Source organism: Saimiri boliviensis, chromosome 1, assembly GCF_048565385.1.
Source record: "Saimiri boliviensis isolate mSaiBol1 chromosome 1, mSaiBol1.pri, whole genome shotgun sequence".
NCBI lineage: Eukaryota > Metazoa > Chordata > Mammalia > Primates > Cebidae > Saimiri > Saimiri boliviensis.
Window position 1 is genome coordinate 112,897,562 of NC_133449.1, and position 27,941 is coordinate 112,925,502.

At 43.6% G+C, this 27,941-nt stretch overlaps 1 protein-coding gene and 1 pseudogene across 1 annotated transcript; one reads left to right on the plus strand and one right to left on the minus strand.

The window, feature by feature from the left end:
• The first annotated feature begins 3,805 nt into the window (after positions 1 to 3,805).
• On the plus strand, positions 3,806 to 7,553 carry LOC141579925 (heat shock factor protein 5-like). The gene is made up of 3 exons (XM_074398261.1): positions 3,806 to 3,914; positions 4,019 to 4,748; positions 4,848 to 7,553. The coding sequence occupies exons 1-3, from the start codon at positions 3,806 to 3,808 to the stop codon at positions 4,903 to 4,905; spliced, it is 897 nt and encodes a 298-aa protein (XP_074254362.1). The 3' UTR covers positions 4,906 to 7,553.
• A 16,667-nt stretch (positions 7,554 to 24,220) lies between these two features.
• LOC120363174 (heat shock factor protein 5 pseudogene) lies at positions 24,221 to 27,893 on the minus strand (annotated as a pseudogene).
• Between the last annotated feature and the right edge of the window lie 48 nt (positions 27,894 to 27,941).

The following is a 27,941-nucleotide window of genomic DNA, read 5'->3' on the forward strand; positions in this document are numbered from 1 at the left end:
CTTTATGACAGAATGATCTATATTCCTTTGGGTATGTACCCAGTAAAGCAATTCCTAAGTTGAATGGTAGTTCTGCTTTTAGGTCTTTGAGAAATTGTCACACAGTTTTCATCAATGGTTGATCTAATTTATCCTCCTACCAACAGGACAAAGGTATTCCTTTTTCTCTAAAATATTGCAGCATCTGTTATTTTTTGACTTTTTAGTAATAGCCATTCTAACTGATGGATAGCATCTCATTGTGGTTTTGATTTGCATTTCTCTAATGATCACTGACATTGGGCTTTTTCTTATATGCTTGTTGGCCACAAGTATGTCTTCTCTTGAAAAGTGTCTGTTCATGACCTCTTTTCACTTTATAATGTTTGTTTTTTCTTATAAATTTGTTTAAGTTTCTTATAGATGCGGAACATTAGACTTTTGTCAGCTGTGGTTTGCAAAAAAATTTCTCTCATTTCGTAGGCTGGCTGTTTATTCTGTTAACAGTTTCTTTTGCTGTACCAAGGTTTTTAGTTTAATTAGATCCCATTTGTCAATTTTTGCTTTTGGTATCTTCATCATAAAATCTTTGTCTATTTCTATGTTCAGAATGGTATTGCCTACATTGTATTCCAGGATTTTTATAGTTTTGAGATTTACATTTAAGTCTTTATTCCATCTTGAGTTAATTTTTGTAAATGGTGTTAAGAAAGGGGTCCAGTTTCAATCTGCTGCCCATGGCTAGCCACTTATCCCAGCACTCTTTATTGAATAGAAAATCATTTCTCCATTGCTTGTTTTGTCAGTTTTGTCAAAGATCAGATGTTTGCAGGTATGCAGCCCGATTTCTGGGCTCCGAATTCTGTTCTATTGGCCCATGTGTCTGTTTTTGTACCAGTACCATGCTGTTTTGGTTCCTGTAGTATAGTCTGAAGTTGGGTAATGTGATGCCCCCACTTTTGTTCTCTTTGATTATAATTGCCTTAACTATTCAGGCTCCTTTTGAAATTGAGATGTTACAAACCATTCAAAATATCAAGGAATCCAAGAGCTTGTTTTTGAAAAAATTAATAAAATAGACTACTAGCTAGCCTAATAAAGAAGAAAAGAGAGAAGATTCAAATAAATACAATTAAAAACTGCAAAGGGGATATCACCACTAACCCCAAAGAAATAAAAACAACATCAAAGTATATTATGAACACCTGTATGCACATAAAATCGAGAAATATTTGATAAATTTCTAGGACATATGCACCCTACCAAGACAGAATGAAAAAGAGATTGAATCCCCAAAAAGAGCAGTAATGAGCTCTGAAATCAAGGCAGTAATAGTCTATCAACCAAAAAAATCCCAGGGCTAAATGGATTCGCAGCTTAATGTTACCAGATGTACAAAAAAGACTTGATACCATTTCTGCTGGAACTGTTCAAATACTGAGAAGAAACTCTTTCCTAACTCATTCTACAAAGCCAGCAGGATCCTGACACCAAAGCCTGGCAAACATACAATGAAGAAAGAAGATTTCAGGCCATTATCATAATGAACATAGTTGAAAAAAATCTCAACAAAGGCCAGACGTGGTGGCTCATAGCTATAATCCCAGCACTTTAGGAGGTCTACGCAGGTGGATCATGAGGTGAGAAGATCGAGACCATCCTGGACAACATGGTGAAACCCCATCTCTAATAAAACACCAGAAAATTAGCTGGGTGTGGTGGCGCACACCGGTAGTCCCAGCTACTCGGGAGGCTAAGGCAGGAGAATTGCTTGAACCTGGGAGGCATAGGCTGCGGTGAGCAGGGATTGTGCCACTGCACTCCAGTCTAGTGACAAGACCAAGACTCTGTCTCAAAAAAAGAAAAAAAGAAAAAACCTCATCAAAATACTGACAAACCAAATAGAGCAACAAATCAAACAGTTAATCTACCATGATCAAGGAAGCTTTATTCCTGCAAGGCTGGTTCAGCATATGCAAATCAATAAATGTGATTCATCACATAAACAGAACTAAGAACAAAATCCACATGGTCATCTCAAAGGATGCAGAAAGGCTTTCCATAAAATTCTGCATCTATCATGTTAAAAATCCTCAAAACACTAGGCATTGAAGAAACATATCACAAAATAGTAAGAGCCATCAATAACAAACCCACAGCCACCATCATAGTGAATGGGCAAAAGCTGGAACCATTCCCCAGAGAACCAGAACAAGACTAGGATGTCAACTGTCATCCTATTCAACACAGTACCAGAAGTCCTGGCCAGAGCAAGCAGGCAAGAGAAAGAAAGAAAAGCCATCCAACCAGGAGAGAGGAAGTGAAATATCTCTTTTCACAAACAGTGTAACAACATGATTCCATACCTAGAAATCTCTTCAGTCTCTGCCCAAAGGCTCCTAGAACAGATACATAACTTCAGTTGTTTATTGAGTCTCAGGATACAAAAGCAATGTACAAAAAGTGGCATTTTTTCTCTCCAAGGTTATGGAGAAAAAGGAACGTGTATATCCTGCAGGTGGGAGTGTAAATTAGTTCAACCACTGTCAAAAACTAGGTGGCAATTCTTAAATGGTATTCCTCAGTGGCATTTCTATACACCAACAATGTCCAAGCTGACAGCCAAATCCATTCTGCACCCCCACTCGTAACAGCCACAAGAAGAACGAAGTACTTAGGAATACAACTAACCATGGAGGTGAAAGATCTCTACAGTGAGAATCATAAAACACTGCTGTAAGAAATCGGAGATTATGGCTGGGCGCCGTGGCTCTTACCTGTAATCTCAACACTCTGGGAGGCCGAGGCAGGCAGATCACCTGAGGTCAGGAGTTCGAGACCAGCCTGACCAACATGGAGAAACACCATCTCTACTAAAAATACAAAGTTAGCCAGGTGTGGTGGTACATACCTGTAATCCCAGCTACTCGAGAGGCTGAGGCAGGAGAATCACTTGAACCTGGGAGGTGAATGTTGCAGTGAGCTGAGATCATGCCATTGTACTCCAGCCTGGGCAAAAAGAGCGAAACTCCATCAGAAAGAAAGAAGAAAGAAGGAAAGAAGAAAGAAAGGAAGGAAGAAAGGAAGGAAGGAAGGAAGGAGGGAAAAAGAAAGAAAGAAAAAGAGAGATCAGAGATGATACAAACCAAGGAAAAACAGTCTATGCTCATGAATCGAAAGAAATAATGTGAAAATGGCCTTAGTACCCAAAGTAATGAACAGATTCAATACTATTATATCAAACTACCAAGTCATTTGTCACTGAATGAGAAAAGAAACTATTTTAAAACTTATATAAATCCGAAAAATAGTCTGAATAGCCAAAGATATGTCAAACAAAAAGAATACAGCTGGAGGCAACACGCTACCTAACTTTTCAAACTATACTGGCTAGCCATATGCAGAAGATTCAAACTGGACCACTTCCTTTTATCATATAAAAAATCAATTTAAGATGAATTAAAGACCTACATTACAAAATCTAAAACTATAAAAATCCTAAACAAAAACCCTCCAGGACATACCATTCTGGACATAAACCATAGCAAATTTTTCCAGACTAAGTTTCCAAAAGCAATTGCAACAAAAACATAGACACTTATTTAGTGGGACCTAAATAAGCTAAAGAGATTATGCTCAGCAAAAGAAACTGTCAACAGAATAAGCAGACAACCTGCAGAATGGGAGAAAAATTGTGCAAACTATGCACCTGACAAAAGTGTCATCCAGAATCTATAAAGAAATTAACACAATTTTAAGCAGAAAACAAACAACCTCATTATAAAATGGACAAAAGACAAGAACAGACACTTGTCAAAAGACATTCATGGGGTCCGCGGCGGCCCGGCAGGCAGAAGCAGACAGGGCGAGGCGAAGGCCGCGGCGGGGGTCGGGGGCGGGAATCGAGCACGGGGAGGGAGAGGTAGGCTGGGTGGGTGGGCGCGAGGTCCGGGCCGGGCGGGGCGATGCAGGAGGCGCCGCTCTCCATCCCCATCAACCCCAACAACTTCCCCGCCGAACGGTGGCGTCTGGTGAACAGCCCGTGGTAACGGTCCACCCGCTGGGACGGCCGCGGCGAGGGGCTGCTCATCCACCAGCCGCTCTTCGAGGTGGAGCTGCTCAGCCCGCCCGGGCCGGGAGGCGGCGGCGGGGCCGCGGGGCCGGGGCCGAGCCCGGGCTCTTCACAACCACCAACTTCACCAGCTTCGTCCGCCAGCTCAACGTCTCCGGCTTCCACAAGGTGGTGCAGGGGGGGCCGAGACGGGTCCGGGCTGGGGCCGGGGGGCGGTGGGACGGCGGGACCGGCCCCTCCACCACTTCCGCAGCCCGCACTTCCGCCGCGGCCAGCCGCAGCTGCTCGTGCACCTCCAGCGCCGGACAGGCTCCAACGAGGCCAAGCTGGCGGCCGGCCTGGAGGTACCCTGCCGCCCGCCCAGCGGTTTCCAGTGGCTTCCAGCGGCTGCGCATCACCTTGGCCTCCGCCTCCGCCCCCTCGGCCGCCGCCCCGACCCCGCTGCAGCACCAGGAGCCGCCACCTGCGCAGCAGATTCCCGGCCCGAGCCGCACGGACCAGGGGCTGTAGGACAGTTTCACCGGTCACTTCGGCGAGGTGGTTTTCCCCCTTACTCCTACGTAACTTCATCCCAGGACCGCAGTACTTTTCCCATGAAAAGTTTAGATCGGACCCCAGTTCCTCGCGGAATATGGCAGAACTCCCTTGGAATGCACCCCGGACAAGTGGAGACATCGCCCACGTTTTCAGAGAAACGGTAAGGTTACAGAGCCATTTACTTGGCCTGTTCTCTGTGGAGAGGATATTTCCTGTTACAGCCCAAGTGTGAGATCGACTTTATGTTCCCCGCCTCCAGATCCTGTTTTGCTGCCTCAGTGGTGCGTGCCTGTTGTCCCGTCTGCTTGGGATGCTGAGGTGGGAAGACTGCTTGAGCCTGGGAAGCGGAGGCTGCAGTGAGCAGTGACCTCGCCAGTCACCAGGCGTGGTGACTCATGCCTATAATCCCAGCACTTTGACAGGCTGAGGCAGGTGGATCACTTGAGGTCAGGAGTTCAGGGCCAGCCTGGCCAACATGGTGAAACCCCATCTCTACTAAAAATTTAGAAAAATAAAAAATTTGAAAAATAAATTTTTAATTATAAAAACTATAAAAGCGAAAGTGAATTTCTAAATGACATACTAGTTCATAAAATGTATAATTTATAATTTGATAACATTTAAAATGTAGAGTTCCTGTAAAGGTAAGAAAAAATAGTTGAGACAATAGGAAATTATAATTGCTTATTAGTATTTTAACTTATAATTTTCAGTGAATATAAGGTTTTGGCTAAGTATAGTCAAATAACAACCTCCCCATTTTTTATTGCGAGAAGGAAAGAAGAAAAAAGGGAAAGAAATTAAACCTCAATTTAGTTTTCAAATTATTCTTTTTTTTTTTTTTGAGTTGGAGTCTCACTCTGTCGCCCAGGCTGGAGTGCAGTGTCGTGATCTCGGCTCACCGCAACCTCGGCCTCCTAGATTCAAGCAATTCTCCTGCCTCAGCCTCCTGAGTAGCTGGGATTACAGGCACGCGCCACCATGCCCTGCTAATTTTTTGTATTTTTAGTAGAAACGGGGTTTCATGATGTTGATCAGGCTGGTCGCAAACTCCCTACTCGTGATCCACGCCCACTCGGTCTTCCAAAGTGCTGGGATTACAAGTGTGAGGCACTGTGCGTAGCCCAGATTATTCTTTAATATAAGTTAATAGGCAAAGGCTGATAAGGAAAGAAGTTCATAAATGACAGTTTCGATTTTAGTTAAGGAAAAAGAAAAGGAGAAATGATTATCACCTGTGCCTTTTATAAATCTAAAGTGATTGAGTATTAATTCGGTAGTGTAAGTCCTCAACTCTGAATTAACTGTGGGAGGTTTGGTTTTATTATTCAGAAAGCTTGTTCTTTACTTGCCAGCCAGGTGCGGTGACACCCCTGTAATCCTAGCACTTTGAGAGGCTGAGGCAGGTGAATCACTTGAGGTCAGGAGTTCAGGACCAACCCGGCCAACATGGTGAAAGCTTCTCTCTCCTGAAAATACAAAAATTAAAAAAAAAAAAAAAAAGCAAGCATCATGCATCATTTCTCACATGCTAATTGTGTAAAAGTGCTATACATTCCTTTATGGAACGTGGCTTTTATATAGTTGATTTTTGTTGTTATTTTTGCCTTTTCATAAAAAAATGCATTGCTTTACCTCAGAGCTTGTACTTTTAAGTTCTTAACCATATAGTTCATGATATCTATATTTGTCTTTAAAACACTTTTCATAGAGTTCTTTCACGTCTAATCAAGGCTGATTGTTTTTAGGTCTGCTGTGTAGCTGTGGTATTAGGGTTTCTTTCTATTGTACTCCTAGGATAATCCTACTCTTGATTTATTTATTTTTATTTTTTGAGACAGAGTCTCGCTGTATCACCCAGGCTGGAGTGCAGTGGCCCAATCTTGGCTCACTGCAACCTCCACCTCCTGGGTTCAAGTGATTCTCCTGCCTCAGCCTACCTAGTAGTTGGGATTGCAGGTATGTACCACCATGCCCGACTAATTTTTTTATTTTTAGTAGACATGGGGTTTCACCACGTTGGCCAGGCTGGTCTCGAATTTCTGACCTCACGTGGCTCCACCCAACCCAGCCTCCCAAAGTGCTGGAATTACATGGGTGAGCCACCGTGTCTGATACCACTCTTAATTACATACTGTGCTTGTGTTCTTTTTAAACCATGTGTTTTTAACTTTTGGAACAAATTTCCCAGAAATTATTTTATTCCTGGAAAAACTTTTTCAGAAAAGACGTAATGGTACATTTCCTATCTTCTGTTGTGGAGAGTGCCTTTGGTTTCATTCACACTTTAATTTTGTTCTCATTCTTCATTGGCATTTAGTGGGTCCTTTCCATCTGAAAGTTGAAGTCTTCAACTCAGGGCAGTTTTTATCGATTATTGCTTTCCTCCCATTTTCTTTTTTATTTTTTTCATTCTGGCATGCCTATTAGATCATGTTAGGATTGCATTGTACAGAAACTGACACTGTATTGGAAGAAGGAAAAAGATAGGCAGTACAAGGATAGTGGCTCAATGTTGTCATCAAAGACTCATTCTCTTCTCTTTCTTCCACCTTAAGATGTGGCTTTTATCCTCATTGTTCTGAGGTAGTTCTTACTGCATCTCTAGGCATCCTATACACATTTCAAGAAGGAAGAAGTGGGAAGAGCAGAGAGACTAAGGGGCATGCCAGCTATGCTTCTTCCCTTGAAAAAATCTTTGGGAGGCCGAGGTGGGTGGATCATGAGGTCAGGAGTTTGAGACCAGCCTGATCAACATGGTGAAACGCCATCTCTACTTAAGAATACAAAAAATTAGCCAGATGTGGTGTCGAACACCTGTAATCCCAGCTACTGAGGAGGCTGAGGCAGGAGAATTGCTTGAACCCGGAAGGCAGAGGTTGCAGTGAGCCGAGATCATGCCACTGCACTCCAGCCTGAGCAACAGAGTGAGACTGAAGGAGGGAAGGAGAGAAGGAAGAAAGGAGGGAAAGGGGAAGGGGAAGGGGGAGAGAAGGAAGGGAGGGAGGAAGGAGAAAAGAAAAAGAAAGGAAAGGAAGGGAGGGAAGGGAAGGAAAAAAGGAAGGGAGGGAAGGGAAGGGAAAAGGGAAGGGAGAAGGAGGGAGGGAGGAAGGAAGAGAGAGAGAAAGAGAGACAGGAAGAAAAGGAAGGAAGGAAGAAAGAAAAAAAGAAAAAAGGAAAGAGAGAAAGAGAAAGAGAAAGAATTTTTCTGGAAACCTTACCCAGTTTCACTTACCTGTCATTGGCCAGAGCTAGATGCTACCTCACCTGCAGGGAGAGTCTTGAGAATGTATACCTATTGAGGCATGTTGCCCTCTTTATCAGAACAAGATTCTGTTCTTAAGGAAGATGGGGAGAAAGAATAATGGGTAGATAATTAGCAGTTCTGTCATAGGAATATCTATTAGGTTTCTTGGATCTTTCCTTCATTTTTCGTCACTTTCTGTCACATACTCTTTTTGTCTTTTTGTTTTGTTCCCGGAAATTTTGTTGATTTCCCTTTCTACATCTATAATTTTGTCATCAGGCATGTCCACTATTTAGCTTATCTTTAACACCTAAACTTTATTTAGCTTGTTTTCTAATTTCTTGTTTTTCATAGAATTTTAAAAATACTTTTATTATGATAAAATATAACAATTTACTATTTTAACCATTTATAGATGTACAGTTTAGTGGCATTAAGTATATATATATTGTATTCTTAACCATCACTACCATACAGTTCCCAATCTGAAACTTATCTTCCCAAACTGAAACTCTGTACCCATTAAACAATGACTGCCATTTCCTTCTCCCCCATGCCCCAGCAACCACCATTCTACTTTATCTCTGTGTGAATTTCAGTACTCTAGGTACCTCATATAAATGGAATCATAAAATATTTGTCCTTTTGGGTCTGGCTTATTTTACTTAACACAGTGTCCTCAAGGTTTCATCCATGTTGTAACATGCATGAGAATCTCCTTTTTAAGGTTAAATAATATTCCATTGTATGTATATGCTGTAATTTGTTTATTCATGCATCCATCATGCATCCATCATGCATCCATCATGCATCCATCAGTGGATACTTGGGTTGCTTTAACCTTTTTGCTATTGTGAATAATGCTGCGTGGTATATAAATATCTGTCTGGATCTCTGCTTTCATTTCTGTTGGATGTATGCCTAGAAGAATTGCTGGATCATATGTTAATTCTATTTTAATTTTTTTGAGGACTCACTTTATTGTTTTCCATAGCAGCACCACCATTTTACATTTCTACCAGGAATGTACAAATGTTCCAATTTCCCTACATCCTCATGAACACTTATCTTCTGGTTTTGTTTTGCTTTGCTTTTTATAATAATCTCATGAGTATGAAGTGGTATCTTGCTGTGGTTTTGATTTGCATTTTCTTATTGATGTGATATTGAACATCTTTGCATGTGCTTGTATATCTTTGGAGAAGTAGCTATTCAAGTCCATTGCCCATTTTTAGATTGAAGATTTTATTGTTGTTGTTGACTTGGAAGTTCTTTATATATTCTGGATATTAATCTCTTATCTGTTAATTTGCATATATTTTCTCTCATTCCATGTATTGCCTTTTCTTTCTATTGATAAAGTCTTTTGATGCACAGAAATTTTTTAATTTTGATGAAGTCCGTTTTGTCTTTTTTTCTTTAATTGTTTTTGCTTTCAATTTTGGTGTCACATCCAAGAAATTATTGCCAAAATGCAATGTTGTTAAGCTTTTCCATGATTTTTGAAACAGTTTTATGATTTTAGTGATTGTATTTAGATATTTGATCCATTTTGAGTTAATTTTTGTGTATGGAGGAAGATAAGGGTCCAGCTTCATTTTTTGGGTAATTCGAATTATGCTACATTTTGTATATACTCAGTTTTCCTATTACAACTTGTGGAAGATACCGTACTTTACCTTGAATTGTCTCCGAGTCATTGAAAAAACATTGACTGTGTGTATATGTTTATTTCTGAGCTTTATTTTTATTCCTTTGGTCTGTATATTTGTCTTTATGTCAGTACCATACTCTTAATTATTATAGCTTTGTAATAAGTTTTGAAATCAAGAAGTGTGGGACCTCTAATTTTGAATTTTTTCAAGATTGTTTTGGCTAATTGGAAATCCTTGGGATTCATGTGAATTTTAGGATGGGTTTTTCGATTTCTGCAAAAATAATCTTATTTTTAATGATAATCTCCTTTCAGATCTCTCAAGGTATGCATTAGAATGTTTTTGTTTGTTGAACTACCTTTGTTCTTCCTGTGTTATTTTGACTCTTCTCTCTGCCTTTTATTTTCTTCTTATAGCTAGTAATGCTTAATTGGCTGTTGGTGTCATATCTACAAATGAAGAACTTGGTTTATCTGTGTTTAATGGATAAGTTTAATGAATATCCTACACTGTTTTAAAGGTCTACTTTGACAACAGTTCTCTTCAGTGTATAATTGGGAGGAGTTTAGTGGCAGGACGTGAGCGGGCAGGACACTGGTGAATTCCTGTATTGCCAAAATAAAACAGGCTTCATTTTGGGGTGGAATGTGAAATCGCTTACAATGTTCATTCCTGTGAGGAGCTGCCTCTTCCCGATATTATGGAGGTTTGAAGTTCTCTTGCACATTGCTCTATTCCTGAGAGCTTTTCTCTACTTTTTGTCATGCCCTGGGATTATCCTTGAGAATCCTCCTTTGGGAGGACCAGCCCTCCCTTCTGTAACAGCCATCACTTATTCCTATTATTGTAGTTTATTTTATTCTCTCTTATCAGAACCATCAGCTTGCCAGTTTGCTGAAATTCTGTAATTTGGGGGCCATTAATAGTACCCTTTTCTTGTTTCCAGCACCATAGATATATTTTCCTTTTTCCCCTTTCCCTTTTCCCATATTTCTTCTTATTTCAATGGGATTTTGAGAAGGTGGTGAGGTAAATGTGTGTACTATCCAATTTAATTTATTCAACAGCCTGTGTAAGTAATGTTCTAGGTTCTACAAATAAGGTAGGGAGAGGATTTCCAGCTTTCATAAAGCTTATATTTTGATAGAGAAGACGTATTGAGCATATAAGTAAATCAATAACAGATTATAACTGTAGTAGATTACAGGAAGTAACTTGCGCTGGTAGACTCAGAGCAAGTGACCTATAAATGGATATCGGAAGGAAAAAAAAACCTTGTCTCATGAAGATCTTTGGGAAGAGAGGTCTAGGCAGAAGAATTAGCAGACACATAGACTCAGTGGAAGAAGGAGCTTGTTTTATTAAAAGAAAGGCACGTCTGGAGTGTAGTGAACGAAGTAGTGAGCAGTATGAAACTGGAGAAAGAGGCAAATGCCAGATCTGTTGGGGACTTGTGGTCTTTGGTAAGGAACTTTGACTTTAAATATGGAGAAAGCTTATGAAAGGCTTTAGAAGGAAGCTAGACAGTTTGAATTTTTTTTTAACATAATATTGGCTGGTATGTAGAGAATAGGTTTGACTAGGATATTGCCCGTGGAGGTGGAGAGAAGTGAAGACATTATGGGTATATTTTACAAGGAGTGCCTATGAACCTTTGTAATGGTACAGGAAGCAAGATGAGAAATATATGTATATATATATATATATATATATATGTATGTAAATATATATATATATATATATCTCAAGTCCTTCACATATGAATGTAACAAAACCCAATCACTGTTATCTAAGACATAATGATCTAGTTGGGGGGACAGAATAATGAACAGGTAGTTAAACACTGTTAAGTGCTCTTATTGCAAAAGTAGAATGTACTTCATTCTGGGGTGAACTGAGAGGTCAGAAAAAGCTTCCTGGAAAAGCAAGAAGAAGGGAATACCTATATACTTGATACTCAAAGTGTGGTCCATAAAAATAGATAAATCTACAATTATGCTTGGAAATTTCAGTATGTACCTCTCTTTCTCTCTCTCTCTCTCTCTCTCTCTCTCTCTCTCTCTCTCTCTCTCTCAAAAATGGATAGCACACTGAGCACAGTGGCTCACAATTTTAATCACAGCACATTGGAAGGCTAAGATGGGAGGATCAGTTGAACCCTGGAGTTCTTAACCAGCCTGGGCAAAAAGTTGAGACCCCATCTTTTTAAAAAATATAAAAAGTAGCTGGACATGGTGACACACACTTGTGGTCCCAGCTACTCAGGAGGCTGAGGCAAGAGGATCACTTAAGTCCAGGAGGTTGAGGCTGCAGTGAGCCATCTTCCCACCACTTGACTCCAGTGCTTGTGTCACAAAGTTAGATCCTGTCTCAGAAAAAAAAAAAAAAAAAAAAAAAAAAAAAAAAAAAAATGATATAACAAGAGGACAGGAAATCAGCAAGGACATAGTAGACTTGAACAGCTATGAACCAACTTGACCTAGCTGACATTTATAAAACACTCAACTAAACTACAGCAGGATAAACATTCTTCTCAAATGCACACAAAAAAACAGTTACACACCAAAAAATCCTACTCTGGAACATAAATTGAGTCTCAATTATTTCAAAAGAATTCAAGTCATACAAAGTATATTCTCTGCCCACAAATACATTAAATTGGAAATCAATAACTGAAAGAGCTCTGGAAAATCCCAAAATATTTGGAAACTAAGTAGCACACATCTAAGTAACCCATGGGTCAAAAACAAAATCAAAAGGGAAATTAGAAAGTTTTCCAAGCAGCATGAAAATGACAATACAACGTATTAGAATTTATAATGTTCCATAAAGCAGTACTAACAGAACTTAGTGCCTATATTAGAAAAAAAGCAAGGTCTCAAATCAATAACTTCAGCTTCCACCTTAGAAACTAAGAAGAAAGACTAAACCCAAATTAAGTAGAAAAAAAGGAATAATAAAGATCAAAGTGGAAATCAATGAAATGGAAAACAAAAGAGTCAATAAAGTAAAACAATGAAACCAAAAGCCGGTCTTTTGAGGAGATTAATAAATTACCAAATTTCTAGCCAGAATGACTAACAGAGACACACAAATCACTCATATCATGAATAAAGAGTTGCATCATTTAAATTTCTTCAGATGTTAAAGATAAAAAGCAAATATAATAAACAACTTTATGGCAACAAATTCAAATACTTAGATAAAATTTTTTTAAAAATCCTTATAAGACACAAATTACCAAAGCTCATTAAAGAAAAAATAAACTGAAAACATGTATCTGTAAAAGCAATTAAAGTTTTAATTTAAAACATCCCCACAAAGAAAACTCCAAGTCCAGATTCTGACAAATATTTAAAGAAGAAATAATGCTAATCCAATATAAACTCCTCCAAAAATTAAAGAGAGGGAGATACTTTCCAACTTATTCTATGAAGCTAACAATACTCTAACACTAAAATCCAGAAAAAAAGCATTACAAGGAAATACATAGATCAATATTCCTCTTGAACTTAGATACAAAAATTCTAAGCAAAAATTTAGCCTGTCAAATGCTAAATTATATATTTAATAAATATATAAACAAAACAAAAAATAAATATATGTATTTATTAAATAAAATAAATATATATTTAATAAAGAAAATATATATTTAATAAATATGTATTTGGTAAATCATATATTTAGCATGTCAAATGCTGAATTATATATGCATTAAAAGAATAGTATACCTGGGCCAAGTCAGGTTTATTCCCCACCACGCTGTCTAATTTTTTGAGGGATTTTTTTTATAGAGACAGGGTTTCACTGTGCTGTCCAGGCTGGTCTCAAACTCCTTATCTCAAGTGATCCGCCTGCCTTGGCCTACTACAGTGATGGGATTATAGGCACTGTGGTGAGAGGACCATGTATTAGGCTGAAACAAGGTTAAAAAAAAAAAGTGCTACCACGTGGTTTAAAACCTTTGAGCTACCTTGGGATTGTCAACAAAAAGACAGGAGGAAGACAAAATGAAGCTTTGTTAGAATGTGATGGAGAAAGTTCAATTCTCTAAAATTTCCAGAAGAATACCTAGAAGGGGGAGGGGCTTTTAAAGTTGTCTTCAAAGACTTTGTCTCACACTTAGCTTTTTTTTTTTTTTTTTTGAGACAGGGTCTCGCTCTGTGGTTCCAGGCTGGACTGCAGTCACATGAACTGCAGGCTCAACCTCCTGGGCTCAAGCCATCCTCTCACCTCAGCCTTCCAAGTAGCTGGGACTATGGCCAGGCTCATTTTCTTTTTTTATTTTTCTAGAGACAGGGTCTCACTAGGTTGTCCAGGCTGGCCTCAAACTCCTGACCTCAGCAATCCTCCTGCCTCAGCCTCCCAAATGCCACAAGCCACTGTGCCCAGTCATGCTTACCATTTCTTTGTTGGTTTTTTTTTTTTTAAGACGTGGTTTCACCATGTTGGTCAGGCAGGTCTTGAACTCCCGACCTCAGGTGATCCACCCGCCTTGGCCTCCAAAGTGTTTGGATTACAGGCGTGAGATACCACACCTGGCCATGCTTACCATTTCTAAAAAAAAAAAAACTAAACCTCTTCCTCAGAGGGAGTCAGAGGTGATTCCAGCAGGCAGATTGGAGCTGAGCATCACAGATAAATAAGCCCTGACTGTCCCTTTAAGGTTTTTTTGGAAGGGGGATGAGAAATACTTCCTTCCATATGCTCTCTGTGACCAAGGCAAAAAGACCCAGTATCCTCATTTCTAGGGTTCTGTGCTTCTAGTCTCAAGTCTCATAGATCAAGGAGAAGCCAAACTGTGTGTCTGCTCTCTCCATCTGATTGTAACATAGCCCAACTGTCTTAATCCCTGGACGTACACACACACACACACACACACACACACACACACACACACACACACACATATAACATAGCACATCTTGCCCACCCGCTACTCCACTCTGGAGAAGCAATGACGGTTATTTTGGAATTTGGCTCAGAAGTTGACACAGATACATTTAGGCCACCATCATTGCCCCAAAGGTTTCCCAGAAGGAGAAATACAACAGGATAAATTTTGAAATCTCTCCAGGGAATCTTTGGATGTGGCATGCTTTTCCAGTTTCTCTTCCATGGAGACAAGTGAATGATTGATCCTATTGTTCATTGCCTTGGGAGGAAAAAAAGCAACACAAAGTCAGACATGTTGCAAATGCTCCTGACGTTTTCATCTAAATTTTAAGCTGCAAAAAGATGATTCAGAAGTATGGACACATTAGGGCATCTTGGCCTGTAATTGCAGCACTTTGGGAGGTCAAGACAGGAGAATCACCTGAGGTTGGGAGTTTGAGACCAGCCTGACCAACATGGAAAAACCGTGTCTCTACTAAAAATACAAAAATCTAGCTGGGTGTAGAGGCACATACCTGTAATCCCAGCTACTTGGGAGGCTGAGGCAGGAGAATCACCTGAACGCAGGAGGCAGAGATTGCGGTGAGCCAAGATTTCGCCATTGCACTCCAGCCTGGGCAACAAGAGTGAAACTCTGCCTCAAAAAAAAAAAAAAAAAAGAAAGAAGTTCCTCTAGGCTGAGTGAAAGAGGAGAAAAGGAGGAAAAGAGGTTGCTGAGGCTAGAGTTGGAGGAGGAGAAAGAAGAGGGTTGTGTTCTGGCAGCAATATCCAAAAGGCTACAGAACTTGGGAGAGGCCAGGTTGGAGATGCATCTATGCAAACAGATACAGGGGCAGGGTTGGCTGGGCACCATGTGCTGAGCATGCTGGACCACCTAAAGGCCAGAAAACATGCACATCTCAAAGATCCCCTGTAAGAAGGGATGACCAAGGACCAAACGTCCCTGATCAAATCCCAAAAGCATAACATGTAATATGACTCTCAGAAGTGGGGGTTACAATTATCAACCAAACCCTCAAGATGTGAGTTCAAAATCAAAGAAAGTAACTGTGTTCTAACAATAAAGGCATACTTCTTTCACACCTTTGTTCGTGGATTAGATTCATACTTTATACATAAACACATGGTGTGTTTAGATTTTTTTTTTTCTTGTAGAGACAGGCTTTCTACACTTTACCCAGGCTGGTCTCAAACTCCTGGACTTAAGTGATCCTCCCACCTCAACTTCCGAAAGTCCTATGATTACAGGCATGATCCACTATACCTGGCCTGATGTTTTATTTATTTATTTATTTATTTATTTATTTATTTATTTATTTATCTATCTATCTTTCGAGACAGAATTTCACTCTGTCACCTAAGCTGGAGCGCAGTGGTGCAATCTCCACCTCCTGGGTTCAATTGATTCTCCTACCTCAGCCTCCCAAGTAGATGGGACTACAGGCATGAGCCACCATGCCCAGCAAATTTTTGTATTGTTAGTAGAGACGGTGTTTCGCTACGTTGGCCAGGTTGCTCTCAAACTCCTGATTTCAAGTGATCCGCTGGCCTTGGCCTTTCAAAATGCTGGGATTATAGGCGCACCATGCCCAGCTTGGTTAAACATCTAAATTAAACATTTAAGGCCAAGTGCAGTGGCTCAAGTCTGTTATCCCAGCACTTTGGGAGGCTGAGGAGGGTGGATAACCTGAGGTCAGAAGTTTGAGACCAGCCTGATACACATGGTGAAACCCCATCTCTACTAAAAATACAAACATTAGCTGGGTGTGGTGGCGAGTACCTGTAATCCCAGCTCCTTGGGAGGCTGAGGCAGGAGGATCGCTTGAACCCAGGAGGTGGAAGTTTCAGTGAGCCAAGATTGCACCACTGCACTCCAGCCTGGGTGACAGAGCAAGACTCTGTCTCAAAGAAAAAAAAAAGGAAACAGCCCTGTCAACACCTTGATTTAAGACTTCTATCCTCCAGAATTGTGAAACAATAAATTTCTGATTGGTTGAGGTCAGGAGTTCAAGACCAGCCTGGCCAACATTATAAAACCTTGTCTCCACTAAAAAATACAAAAAAAGAAAAAAAAAAAAAAAACTAGCTGGGTGTGGTGGCACATGTCTGTAATCCCAGCTACTCAGGAGGCTGAGGCAGGAGAATCTCTTGAACCCAGGAAATGGAGGTTGCAGTGAGCCAAGATCACACGATCTGCCTGGGGGACAAAAGTGAAACTCCATCTCAAAAAAATAAAAATAAACAAATAAATGTGACACGCATTTTACTCTAGAATACATCTATCTTTTTCAATTTATACATTTTTTAAATTCCTTTCTAGTAAAATCGCTAATTCTCTTTGAAAAGCAGAATCTGGCTTACTCAGAAGCCGGGTAAAAGCTCAGCCCATGCAGCCAGCATTCTGCATGAAGCATCCTGAGACTTCTACCAACAGATGGCAGCCGCTGCCTAGAGATGCTACAACCAGCGGAGGCCGCCTCTGTAACACCTTGCAATAAGCTCACAGAACACTAGAGGGTCCTGAGAACTGTTGGCGGGGGCAGGGGCTGAATCAGAAAACATCTGGTCAGGGGCCGTCTTCCCTGTACAACCACAGGTACACACTCCCGCCCTCATTCACTTCAAGGGTCCTGTTATCTTCTCTACAGGTGTGTCTATTATATACACGCACAAATACGCACGTGCATGCCACGCTGCACAAGATGTCCAAGCTGAGAAAAGGCTCCTGAACTACCAAATCTCAAGATTCAGAAGGATCTTGCAGCTATCTGTTCCCGACTTCCTATTTTAAACACAAAAGTCACTGGAGATCTAGCACATTCAGTAACAGTTTCAGTGGCAGTGCTTATCAGACCTCATTGTCAAGCAGGGTGCCAGCTGGGGAGGATGAACGCCACACATCCAGGAACACATCCACAACCCACGAAGAGCTGGAGTTGACAGTGCTGCTCATGCCAGGCTCTGTGATGTCACTTGATTCCCTTTTTCACTTCAGGAAACTGATTTTCAGTGCAGAAATTACCTCTCCATTGTCATACATTACCCAGTGGTAGAAAGGAGATTCGAAGCCAGATGTGTCTGATTCCAAACCCCATTCTTTCTCCTATTCCAGCATTTTCTAAAATACTGGAAAAACAAAAATGTCCAGTTCTCTGAAAGAATTTAGTGTCACTTGCAATTGTTTTCTTTTCCCCAATAAAATCCAGTCAAATGACACAAAGAGTTTTGCTAAGTGCTAAATAGGAATTGTCCTACCAAAGGCAAGCCATAGCTGAATGGAATGAAACTCGGAATTCTAGCCAACGTGAATTCTCAAAGGTATTATATAAAATGCAGTTTTCTGTAATCACAATAGTACCTAAAATGCCGCAAATACCACATATACTTAAGTTATATGAAAATTGCCAGACTCTCAAAAAGATTAATAAATAAAATAAACTGTGCACTCTTAGGTTTTTGGTTGGTTGTTTTGTTCGGTTGGTTGTTTTTGAGACAGAGTCCTGATTTGTTGCCCAGGCCGGAGTGCAGTGGTGCGATCTCAGCTCACTGCAACCTCCGCCTGTTAAAATGTCATGGTAAGAATTTAGAACCATATCACTCCTGCTTGTTTGGTTTTAAAAAAATAAAATTTAATTTTAAAAAATATTTTTAAAAATTGGCACCACAGGAGATGTCTGACCTAGGCAAAGTAGAGTGAGATGATCACTTTTATTGTTTAGAACTTCAACCTTTTATTAATACAACTCAAGCACATATTGATGTGTTGATGATAATGGCCTGTGGCCAGCAGTAGCATATGTGAAAACGGAATCCTGAGTCAGAGTTACTTTACATCTTACTTCAAACTAAGGGCTGAGTGTGGTGGCTCATGTCTGTAATCCTAGCACTTTGAGAGGCTGAGGAGGCAGGTGGATTGCCTGAGGTCCGGAGTTTGAGACCAGCCTAACCAACATGGTGAAACCCCACCTCTACTAAAAATATGAAAATTAGCGCCAGGTGCAGTGGCTCATGCTTGTAATCCCAGCACTTTGGGAGGCCAAGGCAGGTGGATCACCTGAGGTCAGGAGTTCAAGACCAGCCTGACCAACATGGTAAAACCCCATCTCTCAAAAAATAATAATAATAAATTAGCCAGATGTGGTGGCAGGTGCCTGTAATCCCAGCTATTCAGGAGGCTGGGGCAGGAGAATTGCTAGAACCCAGGAGTCAGAGATTGCAGTGAGCCAAGATCACACCATTGCACTCCAGCCTGGGGGACAGACTGAGATCTGTATGTTCCTTGCCAGACACAGTTTTCTAGAAACTCCTTCAAAGATGGAGTTAATAATTAAAACATCCACAAGAGCCTTCATTAAAGGTTACATGAAGTTATGTGAAAGGGTTTACTTAAACTCACAAAAGGAAGGAAAGAGCTATAAGTGGGCCAGACACCATGCCTTAGATTAAGGCAGGAGAATAGCTTCCAGTTTGAAGTCAAAGTTTGTTCTTACTTTTAAGGCTCTTTCAGGTGCTCAGTGTGAGACAAAGCAGCAAGTGCTAAGAGGCCATAGTTGCTCATTTCTGCTTGAACCCCTGACTCCGTGATAAAATACAGCTCTCGGGAAGAATGTCTTAAAGTCAGAAGAGGATTGCACACACAGCCTCCCACCTCTCTCTCGCCTGAGTCACTGAATTCCTTAAAAGATAAATGAGGCCAGGTGCAGTAGCTCATACCTGTAATCCCAACACTTAGGGAGGACAAGTCAGAAGAATTGTGGGGCCAGGAGTTAGAGATCAGCCTGAGCAACATAGCAAGACCCATTCTCAAAAATCAATTTTTTGAAAGGTAAATGATCCTTGCCTTGCCTTTTCCTACACATAAAATAATGTCCAATAGGGTTAGTGGTTATGCTTCTATAAGCTATAACCAGATCTACTCTTATATCCAAACTTTGATGTGATTCTGCTTTAGTGTAACTTCTGAACACGTTGAACGTAACTTTTTTTCACTCTGTCGCCCAGTCTGGAGTGCAGTGGCGCAATCTCAGCTCACTGCAACTTTCACCTCCCAGGTTCAAGCGATTCTCCTGCCTCTGCCTCCTGAGTAGCTGGGACTACAGGAGTGCACCACCATGTCCAGCTAATTTTTTATATTTTTAGTAGAGATGGGGTTTTGCTATGTTGGCCATGTTAGTCTCGAACTCCTGACCTCAAGTGATCCACTCGCGTTGACCTCCCAAAGTGCTGGGATGACAGGCGTGAGCCACCGTGCCTGGCCTGGATGTGATTTTACACGTACTGAACCTCTGCCACCTGTATATGAGCAGTGGCCTGAAGCACTGCTGGAGCAGTCTGATAGGACACCTCTAACAGCCCACTCCCAGAGTGTATGCTTCGCTTTCCAGCCCTCAGTAAGACTTCTGAATAAAACAATCTTTAATTCTTTTTTTTTTTTTTTTTTTTTTTTTGAGACGGAATCTTGATCTGTCACCCAGGCTGGAGTGCAGTGGTGCAATCTCAGCTCACAGCAACCTCCGCCTCCCAGGTTCAAGTGATTCTCCTGCCTCAGCCTCCCAAGTAGCTGGGATTATAGGCATGCGCCACAATGTCTAGCTAAATTTTTGTATTTTTGGTAGAGACAGGGTTTCATCAGACTGGTCTTGAACTCCTGACCTCATGATCCACCCACCTCAGCCTCCCAAAGTGCTGGGATTACAGGCGTGAGCCACCATGCCCGGCCACTATCCTTAATTCTTTAAAAGCTTGATGTTTTACCTTTAGTCAACATTAGCATGATTTAAACAGAACTACTGGGAGGAATTAAATGTTGTGAATTTGTATACTGGTTTCTGTTTCTCCAAATTGTGGTTAGAAAGGCAGAGTTCAAATCCTAACTTTTGGCCAGGTACAGTGGCTCATACCTATAATCCCAGAACTTTGGGAAGTAGGTGTATCATTTGAGACCAGGAATTTGAGACCTGCCTGGGAAACATGGTGAAACCTAGTCTCTACCAAAAAACAAAAGTTAACCAGTCTCACAATCCATCACTAAATAAATAAACATTTAAAAATAAAACTTAAAAAAAAAATCCTCACTATTGAGCACAGTGAATCTCTCCCAGTAAAGTCTCAAGCCTGACTGCACTTGTCGCCCTGCTCTCCACACTCTGCAAGCTGACTCAGGCCTGGGGTTTATCTGAATCCCCTCAGTGAGCTATGATCTTGCCACTACTCTCCAGCCTGGGTGACAGAGCAAGACCCCTACTTAAAAAAAAAAAAAAAAAAAAAAAAAAAATCCAGGCATGGTGGCTCATGCCTGTAATCCCAGCACTTTGAAAGGCCAAGGTGGGTGAATCACTTGAGGCCAGGAGTTCAAGACCAGCCTGGCCAACACAGTGAAACCCCATCTCTACTAAAAATGTAAAAATTAGCCAGGTGTGGTGGCATGCACCTGTAATCCCAGCTATTCAGGAGGCTGAGGCACAAGAATCACTTGAGCTGGGGAGGTGAAGGTTACAGTGAGCCAAGATCATGCCACTGCACTCCAGCCTGGGTGACAGAAAATGACTCTGTCTCAAAAAAGAAAGACAAAAACCTCATCAGGCTGGTGGGACATCTCTCACCCACCTCCTACCTGGGAACATCTAGACTTTGACTGTACTACCTTGTTCTTTGACGTCTTCTAGCTTTGACCAGTGCTGCTCCGTCTGGCAACATCTGTCCTTTTTCTGCCTAATAAACTTCTTACTCGTTTTTCTAGGCTCAGCCTAGATGTTCCTGCCATCCCAAGCTGGATGTCTGTTCTGCAATCTCTAGCAGTTGCACTTGAATTTAGTAACACTTGTCACTGTGCTTAGAGAACCCCACATCACCATTCCCTCCTTCAAGCTGCTCATAGGCCTGCGGCAGATGCAGTGTATACTTTCATAATTTTCCTGTTTTTCAGCGTCTCCTAGGGTGGCTACTTCTGCTCTCAGCACATAATGGTTGACCACTGAGAGTGAAGGCACACAGTGGGGAGGGGACACCAAGGCAGTTGAGGGCCGCATTGGACACGGTTGAACTTACTGCCATTGAATGCTCATGGGAAGAGTCTGGTACCTGCTTCTCTCTGTCAGTGGGCAGATCTCCCAGGGCCTCCTGAAATTACGTGGAGTTACACAGGTTACATGGAGTTATGTAAAGTTATGTGGGCTACATGGAGAAGACTGGACTCAAGGCTGAGGGCACTAGGGAGCCTCTGAGGGTTTTAAGCAAGGAAGAGATGAATGGCTGCTTGTTTTAGAAGGATTCCACTGGTTGCTCTATGGGGAATGTTCTGAATGAGTGAGACGAGTCATGCAGTTCATTGAGGGGCTTTGGGTGTGGCTCAAGAGAACGCTGATGATGGCAGCCATGCGGATGGAGAAAGGCAGGTGGTGAGGAGGAAATGACTGGGACTGAATCCCCACTTTGCTCCTTCTGGCTATGGATCTTGGGCACCAACTTCATAGCATCACTGTGAGGAATAAATGAATGAATGAGTATTTATCATTACTGTCATTATTATTACTTGTGGAGACAAGAGTAGCTTTATTTTAAATGTTAATCCACTGTGTGACTCCTGATAAATCCCAAGTCTAGGAATGCCTCTAAAATCTTTAGTTGATGTATTACTCTTTCTGTAAAAACATCTATTCATTGTAAGTTTCACCTATTCCTCAGACAAAACAAAAAACCTGAATGCTGTTGCAGAGTCATAAGCTGTGATGCCCAGGAGCACCTACACGTTCCTCCCATAGCCTGCAGACTTTTCCCCCAAGATGTAAGCCCTGGGTCTAGGGGGCTGTGGTGCAAAAATCTGCCTGTCTTGCCCGCTGCCCAAGACCACGTTTCTGTTAAGTTCCCCCAGGAAATCACCTTAGACAGAAAAAACTAGACTTGCCTGCCTCCCTCTTTGGTTTTGGGACTCCTTCAGCCTTTGGGGGTTGCTTTGCATACACAACCCTTTCATGGAACATTACCATTCCAGGCATGTTCCAGAGATCAATTGGGAAGCATGGGAGGTGACAGACAGACAGACCAAGGATGACTCTTGGATCTCTGGCTTCAGGGAGATGGATAGATTAGTCAGGTATGATCACCATGGGCATGTCAGGTCTTGGGAGAGGCAGGAGGAGGACATATATTTGGAATCCATGGTGGGATATGTTCAGGCCCTCTTGCCTCAGCCCTGGCTGGTGCTGGTGCCTGGTACTCACTCCCTGAACAGTACAGGGTGGATGCAGCACAGGCTGCCAGAGGGGTAGGACTGATTGGAAAACGATCAGAAAAAACAATAGGACACTTATCTGAATGGCAAGGCTGGCAGAGGTGATCCACGTGACCCTGGGTAAGTCACCTCACCATCTGGGACGGTGGCCACAGGTATGAATGGGGAAGACACCTGTGCCCAGCCCTTCCAGACACTGTGGCCATGACGTCCAGATGATGATGTTGAAATTCCGGCTCTTCCTTCCAGGCCCTGCTTATACACCACCTCCTCCATGGACCTCTCCCAGTTCCCCAGTCAAAAGCAACCTCCCTCCACTCTAAGCTCCTAGAACCTCCACACTGAGTACTTCTATCTGCCCCAGGCCCTGGCACAGAGCAGGGCACACCCAAGCACTCACCAGCACATTTGCTGCTCTGTTCCCCATCCCTGCAAGCAGCCAGCAGGAGCCCAGGGCCAGTTGAGAACCTGCGGCTCCTGCTGTGATGACCCAAGCCAGCAAGGGAACTAGGGTTCTTCTGGTGAAAGGTCTGAGTGCGGGGTAGAACAAAGGGCAATGACGACACCCCCACAGGGGCTGCAAAATGGGGGCCACAGATGGACACCTCTATAAAGATTTTTTTTAATCATTTATTAAATTCTTTGTAATTATCAGGTAGGCTTTGTGGTTGTACCTTTTTTTTTTTGAGACAGAGTTTTGCTCTGTTGCCAGGCTGGAGTACAGTGGCGCAATCTCGTCTCACTGCAACCTCCACCCCCTGGTTCAAGTGATTCTCCTGCCTCAGTCTCCCAAGTAGCTGGGATTGCAGGTGCCCACTACCATGCCTGGCTAATTTTTGTATTTGTAGTAGAGACAGGGTTTTGCCATGTTGGCCAGGCTAGTCTTGAACTCCTGACCTCAGGTGATCCACCTGCCTCAGCCTCCCAAAGTGCTAGGGTTATAGGCCTGAGGAGCCATGACGCCCAGCCTGGTTGTACATTTTCTGAATAATTTCACACGTACGGAAAAGCATCTGGAGACACTCTGTGGGCCAGTGGGACAGGTCTCCAGAGGGGCAGCTAGCCAGAGACCAGTATGTTCTGTGGGGGGCTCAGGAGATGCTCTCTGACCATGAGGAGGAACAGAGTCACCAGCGATGAGCCATCCTGCCTCTTCCTGAGCCAGGCTGCTGGGGGCAAGATAGTGCCTCTCCCCAGGACTCCTTCAGTTCTTCCTGAGGCTTTGCATTTCCCTGGGAGTAGGCTGAGCATGGAGTGCAGGGCTGTGCGGATACAAAAGACCCTGGTCCAAAAGGAAGGGCTATGCTCCAGATAAAAGCAGTCCTTTGGGCCGGGCGCGGTGGCTCAAGCCTGTAATCCCAGCACTTTGGGAGGCCGAGGCGGGTGGATCACGAGGTCAAGAGATCGAGACCATCCTGGTCAACACGGTGAAACCCCGTCTCTACTAAAGTTGCAAAAAATTAGCTAGGCATGGTGGCGCGTGCCTGTAATCCCAGCTACGCCAGAGGCTGAGGCAGGAGGATTGCCTGAACCCAGGAGGCGGAGGTTGCGATGAGCCGAGATCGCGCCATTGCATTCCAGCCTGGGTAACAAGAGCGAAACTCCGTCTCAAAAAAAAAAAAAAAAAAAAAAAGCAGTCCTTTTTGGCCACACATGTTGGCTCATGCCTGTAATCCTAGCACTTTGGGAGGCCAAGGCAAGAGGATCACTTGAGCCCAAAGGTCTGAGACCAGCCTGGGCAACATAGTGAAACCCCATCTCAAGAAAGAAAAGAGGCTGGGCGCGGTGGCTCACGCCTGTAATCCCAGCACTTTGGAAGGCCGAGGCAGGTGGATCACGAGGACAAGAGATCGAGACCATCCTGGTCAACATGGTGAAACCCCGTCTCTACTAAAAATACAAAAATTAGCTGGGCATGGTGGTGCACGCCTGTAGTCCCAGCTACTAGGAAGGCTGAGGCAGGAGAATTGCTTGAACCCAGGAGGCGGAGGTTGCGGTGAGCCGACACGTGCCATTGCACTCCAGTCTGGGTAACAAGAGCGAAACTCTGTCTCAAAAAAAAAAAAAAAAGAAAAAGAAAAAGAAAAAGCAGTCCTTTCAACCAGCACCATCCCCCACAAGGATGCTACCAAGGCCACTGAGGATACCCAGCATTCCTGTCCCTCGCTCACTCGGCCTCCACTGTCCTTCTGGCCTCATAGGTCTGGAATCTGGCACACAACCATTCCCCATGCTTCCCACACAGAATACAGGCATGAAAACAGGCACATATACAGACACCTGCACAGAGACACATGCCACTCAACAACTTTCACATATGCACACACATGCAAAAAACTACAAGGTCATGCTCAAACACAATGACCCCCAAGTATACACCCTCCAAAGTCAGCTACTCGAACACATACAACCCACCCATGTCTACAGGGGCACCTTACACACACTTGCTCCTTACACGATTTAAATAACTTGTCTGTGTTGGAGGCTGTGTCGTGCTGCTCAGGTATTGGTGTTCTCAGTGTTCTGGCCCTGGGAGCAACCTTTTGATTTTTTTCTTCCTATAGCCTGAAGGCTGAATTGCAGAATCCATCCTATAGCCTGGGCATGGAGTGAAAGCCCCAAGATGATTCCCTGACAGGCCACAGAAGCAGCTCAGGGCTGGGCCCAGATCAAGAGGTCCTCTTAGATGTTTATATTTGATGTTGAAATTGATATGAGAATATAGGCTTCATCTGCACTTTTGTTTCTAGTCTCAAACTCCATTTTGCTGTGTGATCTTCAGCAACATTTCCCTCTTTGGGCCTCATGTTTTCTATATATACTGTGGGAAATCCGGAGTTTGGGACATGAGTTCCCTGTCTCGGAACTCAGTCTAACATCTATAAATGGCTGGTAGGACATGAACCAGACTTTTTTATTTTTTATTTTTATTTATTTATTTATTTATTTTGAAACGAAGTTTAGCTCTTGTTGTGTTGCCCAGGCTGGAGGGCAATGGTGGGATCTCAGCTCACTGCAACCTCCATCTGCCGGGTTCAACAGATTCTCCTGCCTCAGCCTCCCAAGTAGCTGAGATTACAAGCACATGTCACAACCCCCCAGTTATTTTTTATTTTAATTTTTCGTATTTTTAGTAGACATGGGTTTCACCATGTTGGCCAAGCTGGTCTCGAACTCCTGACCTCAGGTGATCCACCCACCTCAGTCTCCCAAAGTGCTGAGATTACAGACATGAGCCACCACTGCCAACTGCCAACGAGAGCATGACCCAGATCTATGATATTCAAAATGTGCTCCACTAGCCAGCACTGACCTCACCTGGGAGCTTATTAAAAATACAGAAGAATCAAGTGAGGTGGCTCAACCTTGTAATCCCAGCACTTTGGGAGGCCGAGGTGGCCGGATCACTTCAGGTCAGGAGTTCAACGCCAGCCTAGCCAACATGGTGTAACCCCATCTCGACTAAAAATACAAAAATTAGCTGGGTGTGGTGGCAGGCGCCTGTAATCCAAACCACTTGGGAGGCTGAGGCAGAGAAGTGCTTGAACTCAGGAAGCGGAGGTCGCAGTGAGCCAAGATGGTGCCACTTGCACTCCAGACTGTGTGACACAGCAAGGCTCTGTCTCAAAAGAAAAAAAATAAGGAAAGAGAGTGGGATTATCCTGGGAGTACAATGGAAAGAAACCCTAATACCACAGCTATACAGCAGACCTAAAAGCAATCAGTCATCATTAGATGTCAAAGAATTCTATGAAAAGTGTTTTAAAGATGAATGTAGATATCATAAACTATATGGTTAAAAACTTAAAAGTACAAGCTCTGAGGTAAAGCAATGCATTTTTTTAATCAAAAGGCAAAAATAACCCATAAATATCAGCTATATAAAAGCCATGTTCTATAAAGGAACGTATAGCACTTTTATACAATTAGCATGTAAGAAATGATGCATGATGCTTGCTTTTCTTTTCTTTTTATAATTTTTATATTTTTAGTAGAGATAAGCTTTCACCATGTTGGCCGGGTTGGTGCTAAACTCTTGACTTCAAGTGATCCACCTGCCTCAGCCTGTCAAAGTGCTGGGATTACAATCATGAGTCACCACGCCTGGTGACTGGCGAGGTCACTGCTCACTGCAGCCTCCGCTTCCCAGGCTCAAGCAGTCTTCCCACCTCAGCATCCCAAGTAGACGGGACAACAGGCACGCACCACTGAGGCAGCAAAACAGGATCTGGAGGCGGGGAACATAAAGTCGATCTCACACTTGGGCTGTAACAGGAAATATCCTCTCCACAGAGAACAGGCCAAGTAAATGGCTCTGTAACCTTACCGTTTATCTGAAAACGTGGGCGATGTCTCCACTTGTCCGGGGTGCATTCCAAGGGAGTTCTGCCATATTCTGCGAGGAACTGGGGTCCGATCTAAACTCTTCATGGGAAAAGTACTGCGGTCCTGGGATGAAGTTACGTAGGAGTAAGGGGGAAAACCACGTCGCCGAAGTGACCGGTGAAACTGCCCTACAGCCCCTGGTCCGTGCGGCTCGGGCCGGGAATCTGCGGCGCAGGTGGCGGCTCCTGGTGCTGCAGCGGGGTCGGGGCGGCGGCCGAGGCGGCGGAGGCAGAGGCCGAGGTGATGCGCAGTCGCCCGAAACCGATGGAAGCCGCTGGGCGGGCGGCAGGGCACCTCCAGGCCGGCCGCCAGCTTGGCCTTGTAGGCGCCGGTCCGGCGCTCGCGATGCACGAGCAGCTGCGGCTGGCCGCGGCGGAAGTACGGGCTGCGGAAGTGGTGGAGGGGCCGGTCCCGCCGTCCCGCCGCCCCCCGGCCCCGGCCCGGACCCGGCCTCGGCCCGCCCTGCACCACCTTGTGGAAACCGGAGACGTTGAGCTGGCGGACGAAGCTGGAGAAGTTGGTGGTTTTGAAGAGCCCGGGCTCGGCCCCGGCCCCGGCCCCGCGGCCCCGCCGCCGCCCCCCGGCCCGGGCGGGCTGAGCAGCTCCACCTCGAAGAGCGGCTGGTGGATGAGCAGCCCCTCGCCGCGGCCGTCCCAGCGGGTGGACCGTTACCACGGGCTGTTCACCAGACGCCACCGTTCGGCGGGGAAGTTGTTGGGGTTGATGGGGATGGAGAGCGGCGCCTCCTGCATCGCCCCGCCCGGCCCGGACCTCGCGCCCACCCACCCAGCCTACCTCTCCCTCCCCGTGCTCGATTCCCGCCCCCGACCCCCGCCGCGGCCTTCGCCTCGCCCTGTGGGCTCCTGCCTGCCCGGCCGCCGCGGACCCCATGAATGTCTTTTGACAAGTGTCCGTTCTTGTCTTTTGTCCATTTTTTAA

Excerpts from the sequence above, each read along its gene's own strand:
- LOC141579925 (XM_074398261.1), top strand. The coding sequence starts at position 3,806 with ATGGGGTCCGCGGCGGCCCGGCAGGCAGAAGCAGACAGGGCGAGGCGA. Across the intron at positions 3,915-4,018 it reads GGGAGAGGTAGGCTGGGTGG|CCCGTGGTAACGGTCCACCC; the intron begins GTGGGCGCGAGG and ends TCTGGTGAACAG. Across the intron at positions 4,749-4,847 it reads CCCACGTTTTCAGAGAAACG|ATCCTGTTTTGCTGCCTCAG; the intron begins GTAAGGTTACAG and ends CCCCGCCTCCAG.